The sequence below is a fragment of the Alosa sapidissima genome, chromosome 5 (assembly GCF_018492685.1).
Source record: "Alosa sapidissima isolate fAloSap1 chromosome 5, fAloSap1.pri, whole genome shotgun sequence".
Lineage (NCBI taxonomy): Eukaryota > Metazoa > Chordata > Actinopteri > Clupeiformes > Clupeidae > Alosa > Alosa sapidissima.
In genome coordinates this window covers 24,229,994-24,251,358 of record NC_055961.1, presented here as the reverse complement: position 1 = coordinate 24,251,358, position 21,365 = coordinate 24,229,994, and the positions used below count along the sequence as shown (strand labels likewise).

The 21,365-nt window shown below is 39.2% G+C and overlaps 2 protein-coding genes across 3 annotated transcripts in view; both read left to right on the top strand.

The window, feature by feature from the left end:
* LOC121708969 overlaps positions 1 to 4,229 on the top strand; it is a 32,935-nt gene extending 28,706 nt beyond the window's left edge. The window contains exons 2-5 of the mRNA XM_042091969.1: positions 992 to 1,075; positions 2,337 to 2,506; positions 2,734 to 2,832; positions 3,037 to 4,229. Of these exons, the coding sequence (XP_041947903.1) occupies positions 992 to 1,075; positions 2,337 to 2,506; positions 2,734 to 2,832; positions 3,037 to 3,138 (455 nt within the window). The 3' untranslated portion in view covers positions 3,139 to 4,229. The remainder of the gene's footprint in view (positions 1 to 991; positions 1,076 to 2,336; positions 2,507 to 2,733; positions 2,833 to 3,036) is intronic.
* A 5,098-nt stretch (positions 4,230 to 9,327) lies between these two features.
* On the top strand, positions 9,328 to 17,565 carry LOC121708968. 2 transcript variants are annotated; one of them, XM_042091965.1, is made up of 6 exons: positions 9,328 to 9,509; positions 14,522 to 14,605; positions 15,106 to 15,171; positions 15,907 to 16,055; positions 16,297 to 16,380; positions 16,675 to 17,565. In XM_042091965.1, the coding sequence occupies exons 1-6, from the start codon at positions 9,368 to 9,370 to the stop codon at positions 16,765 to 16,767; spliced, it is 618 nt and encodes a 205-aa protein (XP_041947899.1). In that variant the 5' UTR covers positions 9,328 to 9,367; the 3' UTR covers positions 16,768 to 17,565. The 2 variants fall into 2 exon arrangements, with proteins under 2 accessions (XP_041947899.1, XP_041947898.1); XM_042091964.1 differs by lacking the exon at positions 9,328 to 9,509 and adding an exon at positions 12,494 to 12,865.
* The last annotated feature ends 3,800 nt before the right edge of the window (positions 17,566 to 21,365 follow it).

Sequence of the window (21,365 nt, the reverse complement as noted above, 5' to 3'; positions counted from 1 at the left end):
TCTCTCACGCAGACGCGCATTGAATGAATGATCATACCACCACTTAATTGTAGGGCTCCATGTTTAATGACATCGATAGCAGAAACGTTTGTTTTATTTTTTCGTCGATCCGCGGTTTCTTGATCAACTGCGCAGCAAATTATCAAATGAAGCACCGGGCCAAATTTCACTCCACGACTCCGCGGACCAGCAGTCTCCATGTTGCGGACCCATATTTTGAGAAATACTAAATAGACCACAACCAATTTCTATACTCCGACACGGTCACCGTTAGACTAGGGGGGGAGAAGGGATGAGAAAAGATCTGGCCACAGTTCTTCCAGGACCTCATGCCAAGTAAAAGCATTATCAGTTTGTGTGAATGAAACGAAGCGTAGGCCATAGTGTGACATGCGTAAAACCAATGGTGTAGAGATGACACCACAGGGTTTTATTTAAGTGAGCCACGTTTGCATGTAGGCAATTTATATTCACAATACTTGGGCCTACTAAAAGAAATATTATTTTATTGCATTTGTATTGGTTGTTTAGAGTAAAAAAAAAAACATTCGGTCGGTATTAACGCAAGTTTACAACCGGCAAGTCGGTCGGACTAAAAGGGAAAAAAAATAAATATTTGGGTCGGTTCTAAATTGACAGGGTCGGTCGGGTTACGGCAAACGAAAATATTTTTAAGGATGGCCTTACACTTTTCTCTATCACTTCGTCTGAAACAGACAAAAAGGGTCATGCTCCTACCCGTGAGAATAACATTACATAATGCAACAGAAGGCATTCTGGGCGTGCAGACATGCTATTCAGTGTAGCATCAAAATGATCTTGATTGAGTGTGTTTTTTATTTAATGTATTTCATTTTTTTTTTTTTTTTGAAGTAATCCAAAAATATTCAGATTACGTCAAAATATTTTTGTAATCCAATGGATTACGTTACTGATTACAAAAAAAGTCTAGCGTGACTTCATAGTAAACTGATCCCTGTTTCTTTTTTAGGATGGAAGGGAAAATGGATTCTGTGGCTGTCTGTCATTGGTGCAGTTATTCTGACCATCCTGACAACTGTTGTGGCAGTATTCTGTGAGTGTCCATACTGTGCACTAGTGATGCACGTGATACATCAGGTGTTTTATGAAATATAAGCTAATAGGCTATCATCTAGATAATTAGAAACAACTGTTTAATTGTATTGTACGGATAGGCTTTGTCCAATGGGGTATTTTTGTATCCAATCAACTCTGGTGTTCATGTGCATTTGAGACAGAGGGAAATCTCACTTTAGCATATCACACACGCACATAAATATGTTAACCCAGAACGTTGCTATCACCCGCAACGTGGAAGTCTTACCCGCACCAGCCCACGCTTTACTTCTGTGCACTGTAGACCAGTGATGGGTAGCGTTTTTTGCGAGTACACATTTTTTTTGTTTTTTTGAGATAGCTGAAATTTCACACGGCCAACCGCACAATTGTGTGTTGAAATTCACACAAAATGTGTTGTCCCTCAGCACACTCAGCAGATGTGTAATTTTTTACACATCACTTAGGAGGTGTTAATGACAAGGAAAGGCAAAGTGCAAAAAAACTGCCAAACTGCTTTTTTGTATTTCTTTTGTTAGATTGCTGTATAACTACCAATTATATGATTGATTAGATCAGAGTGAATTGAATTTCAAACGTATTGTAGGTAGCACATTCTAACTTCGGCCAGAAATGTACTGTTTATTTTCAAAGATTGTGAAACCAGTGCTGTGAACCACAATGTGAACCACTTCTACAAAGCCTACCTAAAACAAAGCCCAACCAAAACAAGGCCCAGGTGAACTTTCTGACTCATTTTGTCAGAAAATTGATTTTGTCAGCCAATGTGGTACACTCAGGAAATATACAGCCAGGCAATGTGGTTACTGAAACAAACTGTGCCTTCCGAGCAGAAATAGCCTACATTATATAACTTTTTGTATCATCTCTATGTCTTGAAGCCATCATGGAACTGACAGTGAGGAGCAGAGTAGTGTCAAATAATTATGAGGAGGTCAGACAAATTGAGCAGACAGACTCACAGTCAAAGAGCTAAAACAAAGACTTACTGCCATATATTACATTTTTCATGGTGAAATGCAGTTACTGCACTCTGCTTGGGTTTCACTGTGTATTTTTGCAGATAATGTAATATATATACATATATATATATATTTCCAGAAAATGCGTAATGCAGCACACTACAAATATGTGCAGCCTATTAGAATAAAAATACATATCTTACTGCTGAGATCCTTTTCTTCCTGTATGCTGACTATATTTGCTGTGTATGCTCTCGCCTGTATCCTTTATTACAGACTTCATGGGCAGAATTGAGAATCTTTCTTTGATTGAAAGAGAGTCATGGCTTCTGCATAAGGATTTTTTCTATTTGCTTAAGCCAAGCTATGTTGCAGACTGCGATGAAGCAATTCAGTTCTGTGCCAGTAGAAACACCACCCTTGCTGCCATAAACCAGGTCAATATGGTACAGTATTTTTTATATGTATTCCTTATGCCTCATATGTACAGTATATAATTATTCACTAAAATATTTTTTGTTCACCTTGAATTTTGCACTAGTAAGTTGCTGTGTGGAATAACTAATTGTTGTTAAACAAATTGCATGTAATGTCAATATGGATGTATAAAATGGTGTGTTTGTGTGTGTGTGTGTGTGTGTGTGTGTGTGTGTTTGTTTGTATGGGCTGGCAGGACTGGTTACGGAAGATGGCAGAAGGGAGGTGGTTAATTCTAAGATCGGAAAAGGAATGGTCTGGCTCTGGCTCTGGCTCTGGCTCTGGCATTTTCATGGTGGGCTATTTTGAGATCTGTAGGCTTTGTTCTGTGGTTGCCTCTTGCTTTGCAGTTTGGAAGAATGTTGTATCAATGTTGAAGAGGCATAGGGAAAGTAATATCAGGAGAGAGAAAGAGAGGGAGGAATAAAGAATGAAAGGCAGACAGAAAAAGGAAAGGAAAGCAAGAAAACCCCTTCATATCATGTTCTCTGTGTTCCAGGATGATGACTCTGATTCCCTGTGTGAGCTTCTCCATGACGACCCCTCTGCCACTCCGCCATTTGAACACACTTCTGCTTTGTGCATGCGGAAGGCCTGCTGATGCCTCCACCTGCAGAAGACTTTTACCCCAGGGGCAGTTTTAACACCTTTTACACCACAGCATTTTTGCCATCCTTACTAATTTTAAACTAACTACTTCTATCTCCACCCACTTTAATTCAATTTCAATTCCTATCGTCCAAACGAATCCTGTAAACGCACTGCCCGAAACCGCACTTTTTCGAAACCAGGGGCCTCATTACAGAAAAATATCCTAACTGCTTGTCCTATCTTAACTTAAGTTTCAAAGATAGGAAAAATCCTATCTTCCTATTACAGAAGCAGTTCCTAAACTCATGGCTGTGTCCTATCTTATCTCAGACCTCCTATCTTATCTTAACTTAAGAAATCCTAACCATAACTGTCAATTCGATTTTTAAATCGGCAATCGTCCTGTCATGCCTGTTTCTATGATTAGAATGTATACAAGACTGCCTGTATCTATGAGAATGTATCTATTAGAATGTCAGGTTGCAAAGATGGTGTTCTAAAGACAGTTGTTTGCTCAAGATGGACAAACCATATCAGAGAGAAATAGGTCTAGGTTAGGCCTATGTAGGAAGAAAGAGAGTGTGTCGATATTGATTCATTGGATGAACAGGATAAAAAAATGGAAAAACAAAAAACATATTTATAATAATACATACCAGTAATAGTCTAATATTCTGTTATAATTATTAATATTTAATTGTTATAAATATTATAAATGTTTTAAAACACATAGCTTATAGGCTACATTTTTAAGTTTTCACTTAATTAACTTATTTAGTGAAATATGCTTTATGGTGTCCCTAACAGCCATGTCCATCATCTTGTCATAGGCTAGGCAACCACTCTCACAAGACTGTTGCAGTCAGTTTTGGCAGTTATTTTGCATTTAGGACAGGGTATGTGCCATCCTAAGTTAGGATTCCTAAGTTAGGAAATTCTTGAGTTAGGATGGTTCTGTAATGGCCAAATTCCTATCTTAAGTTAAGATAGGCCTTTTTCCTAAATGCAGTTAGGAAACATGCTTCTGTAATACCAAAAATCCTAAATGCCATCCTAAACTGAGATAAGATAGGATTTCAGAGTTAGGAAGTTTCTGTAATGAGGCCCCTGGTCCCAGGGTGGAAAAATCTGAAACCGTAGCCCTTGTGAGTTCGTTTGGACGGCGAAACCGCATAGCCTACTTGCGTATTGATGATGTCATCGCCACACCTCTGCCCTGGACTTGATACTTTATAGTATTGCCTAACAATACTAGTTTTCATACATGACATTACGATTACACTCAGTAGGATAAATATCACAACTGTGGTGATGGCCAAAACTAATGTGAATCGCGGACTATCCTACAACCAAAGAAAGTAAAGGAGATTATTCGTTAGCCAAATAAAGGACGGGACTGCACCCTTCACAAACCGTAAAAGTGAAGTTTATTAGTTTTACAGTTGACTACAGTTGACAGTTCACGATCAGTCCACACAAACAATTCTGGTTTCCTTGCACTAGCCATTTTCGTCTTAGCCTACTCTGTCTGTTTGTATAGCCTACAGAGTGCAAGCTTTGGTCAATTTCTGTAACAAACAGTGCCACCTATAGGCCTGGAATATGAAGTAACGTGTTGAGTCGTATTGAGATGGATCCGTTTGGACGCAAATATTCTTGATACGGTTCCAGGGAGGACGGAGGAAAAAAAGATTGGTTTGGTACGTGTGGACTAGCTAGCCCTACGGCCCGGACACACCAACCCGATAATCGGCAGTCATACGTCATCGGACAGTTGGGCGAGTCAGTCGGACTTGGCCGATTTGACATGTCGCATCAACCAGTGGCAGTCAGCCTCAATGACCAATCTGATTAGTGGAGTGCTAAAACCCTTGACTAAACATTGCCTCAGATTAGGCCTACGAGCATTGGCCCAACATTCAATGATGATAAAAGTTATTAATCCATTTTGATAAACTATCCTAAGCTATTTTGCTAGAACTAGTAGACTACCACAGAGTTGTTATTTTAGGTTAGTTTGCAACAACATACAAGTTTAACCAAAGTCCTTAGTTGCTACCTAGCTAGAGAACATTAACATTCCATTAATATTCACTTTTCGTTTACTGTGCTAACGTTAGCTCGATTAATGGCCAAAAATAAATATTTTTTTCTGTGTCCGAAAGAGTGTTTCATTGGCATCACACACAAGCAATGACAATAAAATAGTACACTATATATATATATATATATATATATATATATATATATATATTTTCTTATTGCTTAATCAAGGAAGTCCGAAACTAGTGCCATTTCATTCCATTGGCTTCTGTTATGGAAATGTATTATGTCTCGCACACTCGCAGAATGTACGCTTGGTGTCGGTGTCGCTTCGGTGTGTTCCGAGACACTGTTTTGACCGACTCGGGGAGACAGAAACCGACTGATCAGTCCGACTGCTTTTCTGCCGATGGTTGGCTGTCGGATTGGTGTGTCCCGGGCCTTTAGACAGAAGGCATTTTTGTCAGTATTTTTGTAAGTGTAAAGAAAGGGCATACAAAATTGTTTACAAATAAGTGCAGTCAGTACTCTGGAAATCCAGAGTTCTCGCTAGAGCACAATTTGAATTGTGTCTGCAAGAGACTCTGGAAATAAGTAATGATGCACGTTACTTTTGCCCCTTGCATTGCGGGGAACCAATCACATTAGTGTATCTGATATAGGCGGGCCAGAGGTGAGCTAAACAGATGACGCTGCAACGTTGGAGGTCAGTAAACATTGGTCTAGTGTTATCCAATTGACCTGTCGCTAAGCCCCACCCCCCATTGTTACCGTGTGAAAACTCAAACCAACAAACCAGACTTGATTAGAAACACATGGTGGACAATGGCAGCTGACAGTATATGAAAGCAGGCTTTGAGGACGTTTTGGTCGATAAAAGGATTTACTTTCCTCCAGAAGCTATCAAAAGGGACTTAATTATGCTATGGAGGGGTGTATTCAAAACTTTAGAGGTGACAAGCAGTTGTGGCGAGTAGCCGTGCAAATCCCACTGACGTTAATGCTAGCTAGCTAGCTAGTGGAAGATTGATACTAAAATATGTTAGGTTACGTTAATATTTGATGTAGTAAGAATATAGTAGTTGGTTAATGAGCATTTTCATCTTGGGATTTAACAGGGAACCTGTGCCCACGTTGTTGGCTTAGTTGCCTACATTACGTCGAGCTGTTGCAAACGCGAGAGACGTCCTGTAGGCTACTTTTGATGAAAATATACCCCGTTTTCTAGCCTCTCGGGGTACCGGCTATCAGTATTACACGTCCCCAATGCAAAACGTTTGACCATGGTTATCCGTCGGGGTTTTTTGAGTTAATAAACTCCATAAATAACCATTAATTTGTCATTTTATACCTGCCCCCTGTTGTTTCCTATGGAGTTGTGCGAGCTGATCCGGGAGCTGTCCGAGTCCCGTTGAGGCTGGACTGTCATTGGCTCATCAGCGTTCTAAGGGTGGCGCTTAGCGACAGGTCAATTGTGTGCAGTGAGATTTGCAAAATGCATGCTTTGTGCCGCCCCTCGAGATGGGCCATTACATTGTTTGTGGCCAGACCCTTAATCTTTCTAGATTACCAGGGTCTGGATTTTCCAGGCTATGCAGTCAGTGCATTACCTTACTAATACTTTACTAATACCTTATAATTCCGTGGAAATGCATGGATTCCAGTTGCTGCTACTGGAAGAAACGAATCCATGCATTTCCACTGAATTATTTTTGGAATCTGATCCCTTATCATACCTGTTTATTCTTACTCGTCGCTCGATTTATCGTGACTAAATTCAAGATGGCTGCAAACGCTAAACTTCGTTAAGATACTGTCTGTATAAATCGTCTTGTAAGTAAACTACCAGTGCTTTTTCAAAGTTCTCAATGTCTCGTTTTAAATGTCATGGCATATGCTTAACAAACGCTAGTTAGTCTGTTAACATGAATATTTGCAAGCCTCCAAGCACAGACGTCATCACTTTAAATCCTACCTGTTATTCCACCACCATCCACTTATTTAACTGCTGTCGCATCCCTTGACATGCCATCTGCTTTTCCCTCTTTCTTTTTCTATTTTTAGCCGCCGACATCTTTTTTTTGCTGTATCCATCTTTTTCCATAGGCGGCATCTGACTAGGCTTACCTGCTCGCTCAGCGCTCACGGCGCTCCCACTCCCTCTTCTATGTCAAAATTCTATGATGGAATCTTATGAGATACAGTAGGGCGCCCACTCTAGCCTGTTAGTCCTCTAAAATGTTACATAATATTGAGGAAATGTTGAAATAATTTAGAAACGCACAACAGTAGCTACATATAGAAAATACCATATATATATATATATATATATATATATATATATATATATAATTTCATTTTTTTTACCATCGCTTTGGCGTCCCTATGCGCTGCGTATAGCGCATACCCACTTTTTGCGCCACTGGGTGAGGTTGAGACAGAGATGCACTTTACTCCTATGCTGTCCAAAGTTTGAACAGATAAGAAAGGGATATCTTTTCCCAATTTTAATTCCCTTATTGACTCACCTGCTAGGAGAAGACTGACTGCTCCACTAGCTGCACGCTAGCTTGCCATGACATGAGGGACATGCGCCACAATGTCTGACCTAATGTCTGTACTTAATCCAATGTATTGTAATGCATAGACTGTCTGTGTGTCTGTGTGTGTGTGTGTGTGTGAGTGTGCAAAAGAGAGAGAGAGAGAGAAATTGAGTCCCTTAATGTTGTCAATGTTCTACTTGTTACTGTAAAAATTGTTATGCTGTTTTGCTTGTGCTTTGGCAACACTGTACAGTCTAATAAAGCATTACATGCTAATAAAGCAACATGCTAATAAAGCAACATTGAACTGAATTGAAAAAAGTGTTCAATAGACACAGAAATCCAGCAAGTTTTCACATAGATCTCCACCGTTTCTTGAGGTCACCAAGTACTGTCGGTTCAGAAAAAAAATGAAAACAATCGGTTTTACCTAACTCGAGTTGCTACAGCTAGCAGCTAACACAGCCAGTTACAGCGCTACACTCTGGGGGCATGTCTGTGAGCTCCCATGTACATGACCCCAGGGTGTAGGCTGTAGCTGCCTGGCTGCGTTGACTGCTGGCTGTAGCAACTCGAGCTAGGTAAAACCGATTGTTTTTGGGGTTTTTTTTGGGGTTTTTTTTCTGACAGTACTCGTGAAACGATTTATCCTTTAAGTTAGCCACAATCTTGGCCTACTGGTTAGCACTTCGGAATTGTAACCAGAGGGTTGCCGGTTCGAACCCCGACTAGTAGGAACGGCTGAAGTGCCCTTGAGAAAGGCACCTAACCCCTCACTGCTCCCCAAGCGCCGCTGTAGCAGGCAGCTCACTGCGTTGGAATTAGTGTGTCCTTCACCTTACTGTGTGTTCACTCTGTGCCGAGTGTGTTTCACTAATTCACGGATTGGGATAAATGCAGAGACCAAATTTCCCTCATGGGATCAAAAGAGTATACATATACTTATACTATACATACTTATACAATACTTATTTATGGTTTTATCATTAAGAGGGGACCACACACCTGTGTGATATTTTGGGATGTTTAAGCAGCATAATACAGCAATTATTGTATCATTCAGTCTCCTGTCCATGAGTTATTTGAAGAATTGTGTTGGTGTAAGGGGAAAAAATCCCCCATGCTGCACTTTACATAAGGTAGACCTCAAGACTTTGATGTCAGATCTGCGGTATTTACACCTTTCAAAGTGAAACATGGTACAGTTTTACTTGGGTGCTCAATTGTAAAGCAAACATAAATTTGTCATAGTAAAGCCAATACAGACCTTATCATAGAATCAAATAAATATAAATATATAGATTTAAATTAATACATATTTATTGATATCACTTATTAGTTGACACAGACTTATATGTCATCTAAAATTCTATTAACTGTCCTGTTAACTGTCATCAACTGTTGGCATACCTATATTCTATCATGTGTATTAGAAACTTTTGTCACTCATATAAAGGACGATAACACATATGAGGTTTATTTTGCTGTAGAACTTATAAAAACGTTTCAAGTTGGTGGAAAAAAAGAAGTGAAATGTGGTCACAAAAACAGGAAGTGCCCTAAATGAATCACAGGAACAAACAGCATCTGCAAAACTGATTAAACCCGCCGGTCCCCAGTGAGTGTGGGCCAAGTGGCGCTCGCAAGATTATTATGGAACTGATGCTGAGGAACAGCACATTACCGGAGAGACACCAGCACGCAAACCACCCTCCAGCGGCAGACATGCAGCCCAACGAAACAGACAACATCCTGCAGTTTCCAGTCACTGCCATGGGCACCCAGCGAGAGACTGGTGAGTGCTGTCTATCTCTCTGTCAGTCTCACAATATATATATATATATATATATATATATTCAGGGGTTGGAAGCTATATCAGGTAGATTCCTCTGCTCAGTTCTATAGTGATTCCACTGGGCTATAGTGATTTGATCCACTGCTCTAGTTCTTTTGGGTAAATGGGCTCTTGGCAGAGACTATGTTCAGATCTACTCCACTTTTCAATGGAGGGATACCAGCTGCCTCTGTCAGAGTGAGCGCAGCCAAATTCTGAGATCTTATTCACTTCCAAAATGTGTAACAGAACCCATGATTTATAGGTAGCTAAAGAAGCCACCACTACCTACAACTCTTTCTCACCACTTTTTCACTCATGTGAAAGTGTGCATCTGCACAACTGTGGTTTGCTATCTGCACCACTGACATCCTGTACGGTACCTCATCACATCATCTGCTACATCTCATGCAAAATGCAGAGCTCAAAGTTGGCTAGAATTAGAATTTTGTGCAACACTTTAACCAGTGTACTAGTGCTGTGTCAGAGTAATGCATCTACTTTAGGTCAGATTACTCTTTTCTTTAATTCTTTTATTTTTTCTTTTTGCATATGCTTGTGAACATGTATGGGAAATACATACACATTAATTTATGGTCTGTGTCATGACCACAAATAATGTGTAACATGAGATTTGCCAGTTTTTATAGCTGATGAAATCTCTGTCTTGACATTTCTTGTCATGTGAAATGGGTCTGATACAAATACAAAGCTACCAGTCAGTCTGGGGAAACTCCAAGGAGTTTTGGTGTACATAGATAAAAGAGGAATTTGATAAATAAATGACTGTGGCAGTAATGGGTAATACAAATATGAATAATGTGACAAGCCAGAAATAATGTGTAGATTATATTTTATAGAGAAATGCATTAAAAGAAGAAAAGATTAAAACTGAGTATGTCAATTGAAAGTGATTGGGCGAAAATGTTTATGCCTTTAGAGATGCACAGTATCATCTTTATTATTTATTAAGTATAAGCATTTAATTTTTGATGCCCATCTAATAGGCTACTTACTATTCTTTAAATATGCTTTACTAACACAATCAGTGAATTGTGTTTTGAATTGCTAAAATATAATTAAAATTGTTTAGATAATGGCTCATTCTTTCTACCACAAGGGGGCACTCCATTCCCACAGCACAGCATGTCTCAGCTTCTCTGTCTTACAGCAGGGCACAGGACACATGTACTTCATTGAGGGTCTGATAACAGTACAAGCTGTTGGTGACTAAACGTTCACTAGTGTTGATGTTGTATATATAAAGTAGTATGATAAGTGTATATTATGCCCTAGCTTTATGCACACAAGTCTTCTGACCCACTTGAAACATTTGAAAACATTCTCACTACCATGGCGACAGGCATTGCCAAAGCATCTTTAAAAGATGTCACTTTTTCCAAATCAAAATGAATAATTTAAAAAGGGTATGTCATCATCAGGGATTAGAAACGGTTCAAAGAACGAAAACGAAAAAACAAAAACCTCCCTTATCTAATAGAACTAGTTGATAAAAAGGATTTTCACATCCAACACTATGTACTGAAACATTTTGTGAAATAACATAGGCTACTAGGAAAATATATATAGGCCTGTCATGCCGTTGGTAGCACCACACATAGGTTAGGCTATTACAGCGCTTAAAGCAAGGACATTTTCTGTGCCTGAAGGCTGTCAGACATTTTTTAAGATGTAATAGGCCTAACTTGCCTACTTTCAAATCTCTTTAAAGGAATGTTATTAACCGTTCTTCTTCTCTAACCAAAATTAAAATCATTCTATTTTTAGTTGCTGAGGTAGCCTGGCTAACGTCAGACCTCATCTCATTGAGATGGGGTCTGGGAACTAGACATTAATTTTCTCGTATTTGAAACGTGGTTTACAAATGCCTAGAGCCGTTTATTGGGCGCTACGAATGTCTATCAAATGCGTCTGTACGTAGCTCATAACGGCTTTGGTGTGTTGTCATCGTCTTGCTGCCCTCCCTCCATTCTGTGATTGGTCCCCTAACTGAGGCGAAAATTTGCTCCATGTAAGGCAGCATGGGAAAACCCAGGCTATTGCTGAGGAGGAAATGGACTGATGACATACATCAGCCCACACAGCTCAGTAGTGTTACTTGCTAGGTTAGACAAACAATGTCCTGTAGACTTAGTAAGCATTAAAGCAATTCTGATTCTTGAAAAACATAATAATAATAATAATAATAATAATAATAATAATAATAAAAAAACCGCAGTCAACAAGTGTGCTTTTGTTATACTGTGTACACTCTCACAAAGAAATGTGTTGAAAATAACACAACTTGTGTTGTTGTGTTGTTTTTTAACAGATATCTATGTCCAGATAGGGACAACACAGTTTGCGTTGTTTCTAACACATTCATTTTAAGAGTGCACAGTGCATGGAATTACCAGGGGGTGGTAAATAGAACCAATGAGACCCACTCAGAGTGTGGCAGAAGTGTTGTTTGCCCTACTAAGAGTTTATGTGCCATCAGAATGATTTTGGAAATGTTGCTTTAAGGTAAAATAACTGTTTAGGGGGCCTTTAATGGCTGCATCAAGGTTGTAAGGCACATGTTGCTGTTAAGTTCAGTTCTTAACAAATTAAAAATATATTTTTTAATTCTGTTTCAACTTTCACAGAGTACACATGTGTGACTCCTTTCTGGCCAAATTTCACACCTTTTAGGTCTATTGTCTTTGTGCAAATCGAATTAGAACTGAGAAAATAGACAAATGTTTTGTCCCGGTTTTCCCCTTAGACATCTGCTAAAATGGGCCGTCTTTGGAGGGTACAGTAGATGTACTTCACTGAGGGTCTGATAACAATACAAGCTGTTGGTGACTAAACAACCATTCACTAGTGTTGATGTTATATACCGTATATTTTATAAAGTAGTATGATAGTAAGTTGATATTATGCTCTAGCTTGTTCATTATGCATACAAGTATTCTGACCCACTAAACATTTTGATAACACTCTTACTACCATGGCAACAGGCATTGCGAAGGCAGCAGTCACTTTTTCCAGATCAAAAAGGGGATTTCATCATACAAAAAGAGGAAATGGACTGAGTGAAAGAAACAAAAAAAAACAGAATCAGGAGCAATCATCCACTCAGGTTTTCAAGAAGTGTGTTCTGGTAGGCCTTGAAGTTACCATGGTAGTTGGGTTTAGGAATAGTGCTGTACCTAATACTTATGGGGAGGTAGAAGCGCCCAATGCGGACAGAATCCAGCCCAAAAAAACCGAGGATGTCTATCAGACTTTATACTATCCATCGAGGCCTGTGACCATACACAGGGAAACTGGTGAGTTCTTCATTCATTTCTTTGAGTCTCAGGGCCTGTACAAGTATGATGGACTACAGCAGAGAGTTTCTCGAATGAGAAGACATGACTTTTCCTAAAACACAGCAGATTATATTCTAAAATGGGGTTCTTACCTGACACAGCTCTGACTAGTCTGGTATTTTGTGGTCTTGCCTTTGGGCTACATATCCTGTAGCCTATTGCACAGTAACACTTTTCATTTTGATGGCTAGTTTATTTACCATTAGTGGAGCTCTACACATACACCAATGCAATGGTGCACTGCTGGGCTCTTTTGTAGGGGTTAGAATGTAAAACTGTGATTACCTTGGCGAAGTTGAATAATGACAGTTCGGTATCCTATATAAAATGGAAATACAGTGAACCTCAATCCCATTGTAGTCTCCTTCATATGCAAATCCCACAACTTGAAATGACAAAATGGCAAACCTCAATGAAGACCCAATGTTACATATGTTTATATAAATATGTAACTATATGTTTAATACACCCCAAAAATACATCAGCCCACTCAGTTAAGTTAGTGGTTTGTTGTTTGTAAGTCAAGCAATGGCCTGTAGACTTAGTAAGCATCAAAACTCACAATTCTGATTCTTGAAAAACATAAAAATAAAAAACAGTAAAATAACTGTTTAGGGGGCCTTTAATGGCTACATCAAGGTTGTAACAAAGGCACATGTTGCTGTTAAGTTCAGTTCTAAACAAACTAAGACATGTTTTATTTAATTCTGTTTCAACTTTCACAGAGTACACATGTATGACACCTTTCTGGCCAAATTTCACGTCTTGAGGTCTATCGTCTTTGTGCATATCAAATTAATCGTGAAAATAGAAAAGTGTTACAATTGTGCTGGTTCTCTCCCTACTAGACATCTGCTAAAATGGGCCGTCTTGTTCCCCAGCCTAATAAGGTAGTAAATGGGCTTGTAAAATAATCTGAGCTTGTTTTGGCAACCTTGTGTGGCCCCTTTAATGGTATGTAGCCTACAAATGATGATAACACCTAATCTCCTGAAATGGGGATGGGATACCTAGTGAACACTGAAACAAGTTGACCATATGCACATATATAATGATCTCTGAATATTGTTTCCTTTTTTAAATGAAGTATTTTACCATCCACACTTTTGTGCCCTGAATATTATTATGCCATTTCCAAATTACTGGTTTGATATGTTATACCTGTCTCCATGCAGGTTAAGTCCATGCAGTTGGCCCTAGTTGGCCCAAGGGTAATTGGCAGGCTATTAGCCCATGGAGGGTCAGTGGAAACACAGTTGGTCTTGGCGTAAACTAGCTTGCCTGAGTTTTGCCCAAGAGCAGCAAGCTTTAAACATTAAAGAAAGATATGGTGAAAATAATGAAGAACCAGTAAGTACAATGTCTATACTGTAAAATGTGTGCTCTGATCTATTTTGATATCTGGTGATCCAATGAATCTATCAAAAAAGTGTGTTCGTTGGGTTGCCAATTACCATATCTGTGTTTTTATTATTACTAGTAGGCCTACATGTGGTGCTGGAGGCACAGTGATAAGAAGTTTCTCTCTCTGTCTCTCTTTCCATCTCCTGCCATGACATAGATCAGAGCACTGCTGTCATCCACATGCTGTGCTTTTTCTCTGTCTGTCTGCAGGACAGATGAGAAAGTGGCTGCTGGTGCTCGGCTTCACTGGGGTTGTCCTCCTGGCTGTCACAGTGACTGTGGTGGCTATGCACTGTGAGTATGGAAATTAGCAAGCAGTGTGTTATAATTAACCTGCGACATTTAGGTGGAGGCTGAACGTTTATCTCACACAATCACTGCTGAGAGTATATCAAAATTCATGTTATATGATGTTTATAATAATAAGTAGTTTAAGTCCTCATGTTTCTTATTAGCTTCTTATGGATCTTTATGTGAATCTATGTGAAGGCATGTTGTCTCTCCCCTGATGCGCATCATTGTAAATAAAACTCTGCTCCTGATTTTTCCTCTTATTGCCTGACTGGATCTTCATTCACCTGTGGTATCAAACTTGCCATCAGATTCAATTACCATCACTGCTCTATTGGTTTCATTGTGGTTGTGGTCTGTTTTTGTTTTGGAATGGCATATCTCTCTCTCGCTCTCTCTCTGCCTCTCCTACTGCATATATTAGTGTATGATACTTATGCTTAGTGTATATTAGTATATTAGTGTATGATACTTATGCTTATGGACTTGACTCTTTTCCACAGACACATATAATAGAGGAGAAAAAAATACTTCCAAAGGACACCAAGTCCCCAAGGCATCAACTCCAAGTGAGTAAAGCTGACTCAAATGTCCTCACATCTCCACATAGTCACAGGTAGTTTGAAAATGATCCTGAGTAGCCCTTTCAGTATGGGGAATAACTTAAGTTTAATTTAAGTCAAGGAATTATAAATGTTTAGTTTTTCTTTTACTAATTAATCAGACCCATGTTTGCAGTTAAATGATCAGTTGCCACTCAACACATTACGTAGTTTGTCACTGTGCAATATTTTATCACAACTTCTCTATGGGAGACCCATTACCACGCAAAGTGGAACAGGAACATTCATCAAGTCACATTTCCTCATAACTCTTGAGAGATGCTTGAATGTCTCAGCATAGCACATACGAGCTGATGTCAAAGTATTGCTTGAACCACACTCAGTATGAAGGTAGTCGGATTGTATTTGGATACATTTTGTATTTGGTTGTTTTAGGATTTTGGATTGTTTGTTTTGCATACTGTAAACATGAATTGTTTAGGTGCTTATACAATTTTATTTGTATAATTCAGTCTTACAAGTATTACATCATATATTGATTAGGGCATGGATTCTGAGATTATTACTGCAATAGGTTTCTTGGTGCATACAAATGCATCAATCTGAAATAAGGCATTGACATTACAGTAAAACACATTAAGAGGTGTTGAGTAGTTGCAGGGAATCTGTATGATCTTTTCTGTGTCAAGTCATGTGGGTTTTATTGTCATGTGTCTCAGTGTACTGTGTTGTGTTTTCTAGAATTGAAGAACGAAACTCGGGAGCAATGGAAAACCTATGGGGAGGACTCCTATCTTGTCTGGCAAAGTAAAAGTGCAGACTGTGACACCGCGAAGGAGTTCTGTGCAAAGAGAAACGCCAACATCGCTTTAATGGATCAGAATAATCTGGTACAGCATTCTGTTTCACACCTACATTATGCGCTTCATACTGTATATACAGCTCTGGAAAAAATTAAGAGACCACTCCACATTTTCTGATGTCATCCTACGGTTGCTGAGAGACATTCAAATGAGTTGACCGTCATATTCAAATGTGCAGTGGTCTCTTAATTTGTCCAGAGCTGTGTGATGTATTATATACCCCAGACTTAAAACTTAAAACTTAAAGTGTGTGTGTGTGTTTCAAAAGCACTGGGTAAAGAAGATGTCAAAAGGGAAGAAGCTATGGGTACTTCAAGAAGAGTTAGAGGGATCAGGCTCTGAAAACAGTCAGGTAATGTTTCTTCAGGTTATGTTTATTGCGATGTTTTATAGACATAATGTTTCATATGTGTTTCATAGTTGTTGTAGAATTCAATGCCATTGTAGCATCGGCACCACATGTTAACTTTTATGAAGTGGATACAATTGTTGCATTACATTTTTAAGAGTTACCATCCCAACCCTGACTATGCAGAGTAATGGTAACTACTGAGCATGGCTGATTAAAAAAAGTAAGGAAGAAAGTCAATAAGTCATCAAAAGGAAATGAAGTCACTTGTGTGTGTGTGTTTTTTTCCCTGAGCAGGCCCTCGAGGCTGGTGATGTGAGATGTACTCTGCTTCACACTGACTCCACCAGTGCCTCAGGAGACGGCTGGATTTGCATGAGAGGAAGGTGAACGTACCCACAGATCACATCAGAACACATTCGGCCCGTTTTTTAAATATGAGTTTGCTTCTAAATACACACACGCACACATACACACACACACACACACACACACACAAACACACACACACACACAGAGACACACACACACACACACACACACACACACATACAGTAGAGACACACACACACACACACACACACACACACACACACACACACACACACACACACACAAACACACATACATGCCATGTCAAAGTGGACAATTGTTGGGCTGAAGCACTGTTCTCACACATAGAGACACACACACACACACACACACACACACACACACACGCACACACACACACACACGCACACACATAAACACGCATACATGCCATGTCAAAGTGGACAATTGTTGGGCTGAAGCACTGTTCTAAAACTTAAATCCAAAAACACATTAGGCCACACTGAGCAAATATGCTTGTCTTGTCTGTGTGAATGAAACATTTCGCTATATTCTTTTAATTATGTTATCGTCTCAATATTTTGATCATTTTATGACAGTTTTTGATCATTTTATTATCTACATATTTTCATTACTTTTTTTCTCTGTGAATTATTTGGACTTTGTTTGACTTGTCAGTTACTTAGTCTTTCAAATGAATTGCCCATTTTCTTTTTTCAGTTGGTAGGATTGTAAATTCTTGTGAATATAAATAAAAAGTTTATGTTCCCATAAGTATGCCAATGCCACAATTTCACTTCCTGAACATATCCACTGAGACTCAGACATGTTCCAATAAAGACGTTTTCAGCTTTGTCTTTACAGTCTTTTTTGAACTAGCACCCTGAGAGGGAAGTTAGATGTTGGAGTTGAGTGTGCCTGTTCCTGTATAGATGGAATCAAGATAATACAATCTAGCATTCAGCTACAGAGGCTAGTCTGTTAGTCACATTCAGCTACAGAGGCTATTCTGTAGTCACATTCAAACACGTGTACTGGAGTCTCAAGCCACAACATTAGACAAGCCACAACAGTACACAACATTAGACAAGCCAGAAAAGTACACAACATTAGACAAGTCACAACAGTACAAAATATTAGACAAGTCACAACAGTACACAACATTAGACAAGTCACAAAAGTACACAACATTTTTGCAAATGTGGAAGTACAATATATATCCCTTTTTCATCAGAACTCACACTTCATGGATTGTGTGTGTGTGTGTGTGTGTTAGAGAAAGAGAGAGAGAGAGAGTTTGTGTGTGTGTGCGTGTGTGTGAGAGTATCTGGATCTTGTTTCCCTTGCTTGTCTTTTGGACCCAAATAAAAGCATTTAAGCGTGTGTGTGTGTGTGTGCCTCTGTGTGTTCCTGCCTATACAGGGGAGAGCTGTTATGAAATGGAGATTACAGTAATGTGAGTTTGTGCTATACTATATGCTAGCAGCTTTGAATAATGTAAAGGTGACACCTGTTAAATTCACCTCAGCATGACATTTACTGAGAGTAGAAAAATTTAAAATATACCCAAAGCGGAAAACCCTTGACAGGAGGGGACATGAAAACTAGTTTTAAGATCTATGTGACTACATGCACAGACGTGACAATGAAAGCAGAAGATAGCACCACAGCCTTCCTGTGTGTGTGTGTGTGCGTGTGTGTGCGTACGTGCGAAAAAGACTATATCTTGTCACTATTCTTCTAACTCCTCTAACTTACAGCTACGTGATTACATGCAGACTATGTGACCACATGCACAAATTCAAATGAAAGTAGACATAGAACCACAACCTTCCTATTTGTGTGGAAATAGGCTGGACTAGTCCCTTGAAATCTTTCCACATGGTTAAAAAAAAATTGTAAATAACTTTTTTTCATTTAGCAGATCCTTTTATCCAAATTGACTAACAAGGGCCATTCTCCTCAGAACAACTCAGTACGGTGACCAACGGGTGCAAACAACCTACAAGGTATGGCAACGCATGCAAATCGACAAAACACTTGCAAATAGACGAAACCAAGCAACTTCAGAAAACATCTTCATCGATTTGACAACAACAAAAAGTGCATAGCTTACCTATCGTCCTGCTGGGGGACTAAACCATTGTGTGCTTTAGGAAGGGGTAAGTGTGACCTTAGACCTTAGTCTTCACTATCTTTTATATACAAAATTCAGTCAGCCAAGTTCAGACGAGAACCTCACAGATGGAAAGAGAATGCATTTATTGATGTAAGTAAGTACAAGGTAGTATGCTTGTCATGGAGGCCTAGAACTGCTCAAGACACTGCTGCAGCAGAGCTGTGTAAACAAAGCTGCATGAGTAATACAATTTTTGCTGAAAGAATGCTGCTGCGTGAGAACATATAACAAGCATAGAACGGAATCAAAAAGATCTCCCTATCCTATAAGCAGATCTAGATAGGTGGAGCTGGGGAGGAGGAGGGAGCAATTTAGCGCTGTCATCTCACGACTGCGTGAGTCTGAGATCGGGCCACGGGTATATAAAATACCCTGGCAATAGAACGAGACTGATTGGTTAACGTCACGACCAATTAGCAGCGTCACTCAGAGTTTCCCGTATGAACTAGTCATTTATTCAGCATATACACTTTACAAATAAACTTAACATTTCATCTTACATTAATTATGGCATTAGATTTGGAAATGAAAATATTCAGGAAAATATCAAGGGCCTTCTTTCTCCTTGGGGCCCTATAGTAATCAGTCCCTCTTTTCCCCCTAGTCTGACCCCCGTGTGGGGAAACTGGGCCTTTTGTAATGGGAGCTGTGATCTATGGTCTTCAGCTGTACAATTGGGATTTTCTGAGCAGCATTTATATTCATTGCATGTATTTTTATTCACTGATACAAAACACTGTTTACCTTAGTCATACATCTATGTTCCTCATGCAGATTATGAAACACTTGAATTGTATATCTCAGTTGCGTTATCATGGTCTACCAGTAGGTGGCAGGAGAAGATGGAAGGAGTTTCTCCTTAGTTGTCACAGACTCTAAGTCACTCTAAGCCACTCTGTGGGATTCTGTTGCCCCAACAGTCTTTGGTGAAGAAAACATAACAAGGCAGTTTAAAAGCTGAGATTGGGAACTTAATTGAAGTATTTATGACCTGTATCTGCAGACTCTTCTAGTTCTGTTTCATGTTCACTGCATCTGTGACTTCACAGAGGTTTCACCATGCTGTAATGACAACTAAATGTATGGTTCACATATTCCATTCAGAACATAAACATCAAATTCCACACCAGAACATGCATTAAGTCATTCATCCCGAATGCTTTGAGAAGCTCAAACTGACCATATGAGTTTGTGATGATATATTTCATACTCCTTTGATGCTTCTAGTTTAAACGAATGAACATTTTAAGCCTTGTATTGTTTTAAATACTGTCTGCTGAGTCAAGTCAACATGGAAAACTGCAACTGAGAGAGAGAGATATGCAAATACCACCCTTGCTGTTGTGTGAATTTATGAACAATGTTGAAAACCTGACGGTAATAGTGTCTATAATCGTAATGGTGACAGTAATGGCAATGGTGATGGTGACATAGTAACTAATGGCAACAGTAATAGTGCTTATAGTTGCAATATAAATTGTAGAATAGTAGGCAGTAGTTTCTTACCTTGTTCAATAACAATTCTCTAATATAAGTTCAGTTTGTGTTTTCTTTGAAGTGACTGGTCATGGTAGAGGCTGATTCGATGGCTGTTTTTACCGCCATTGGACTGAACTGCTGCTCCGTTTACGTAAGACTCCCCGCCAGAGCATTAGCGCGCATGCTTTACACATGCACTGCAGCAATGCTCTCTGTGACAGTTTGACCATAATGGATGGACACAAAGAATGAGGAGACCATGTTAATCCCTGGCCATATTACCCATGGAGTCTCTACCCCTTTAGAGTACTTCATATTGACTTAGGGTTATGTTTTTAAACTCAGCTCTTGAAATTCATTTTACAAGAAAATGTTAACGCAATTCTTTCAGAGGGAATGTGTCTAAGATACCGGAGCCCTGGAGACGGAGGCGGTTGTGGGATTTATGTGGGATGGACACAGAAAATAAAAAACAGTGCCTCATAGAGGTAGAAAAGATTGTGACTGGTCAAAATGTATGAACTAATGTTGTGTTTGTGTGCAGACTGTACCACTTTAGACTGCAGTAGGAGCTTCAGAGCTCATCACAATATGTGTTTCTGATGTTGTGAGTAGTAGTCTAAAGTTGTCATATTCACACAAGTAGTCGTTTCCTGCACACATTCACAAAAGCAGCTTTACAGTATGTTGTCTGAATGTTTGTCGTTTGTGTGTATGTTACAGACATGGAAGAGGCTTCTGCCATAACCCTAGACACAAACAATGTGGAACATTTCAATGACTTACATGTGTTCAGCAAAAATATTTTTGTCTTGGCGTCACCGTCATATGGACCCAGAAATATATGAATGAGTCAAGATCATCACAGAATTTATAGTGTTGTAGAAAAGCCTAATTCACAATTTCATTCAAAATTCAGAGAAAACTCAGAGAGGCTGGAAATACTGAAGACTGGAAGCTTTATTCAGAGTCCGACTGCATCTGAAGATGATCCATG

Coding starts and splice junctions, on each gene's coding strand:
- LOC121708968 (XM_042091964.1), top strand. CDS start 12,544: ATGGCAACAGGCATTGCGAAGGCAGCAGTCACTTTTTCCAGATCAAAA. Junction 15,172..15,906: donor CCCCAAGGCATCAACTCCAA/GTGAGTAAAGCT, acceptor TGTGTTTTCTAG/AATTGAAGAACGAAACTCGG. Junction 16,056..16,296: donor TAATGGATCAGAATAATCTG/GTACAGCATTCT, acceptor GTGTTTCAAAAG/CACTGGGTAAAGAAGATGTC.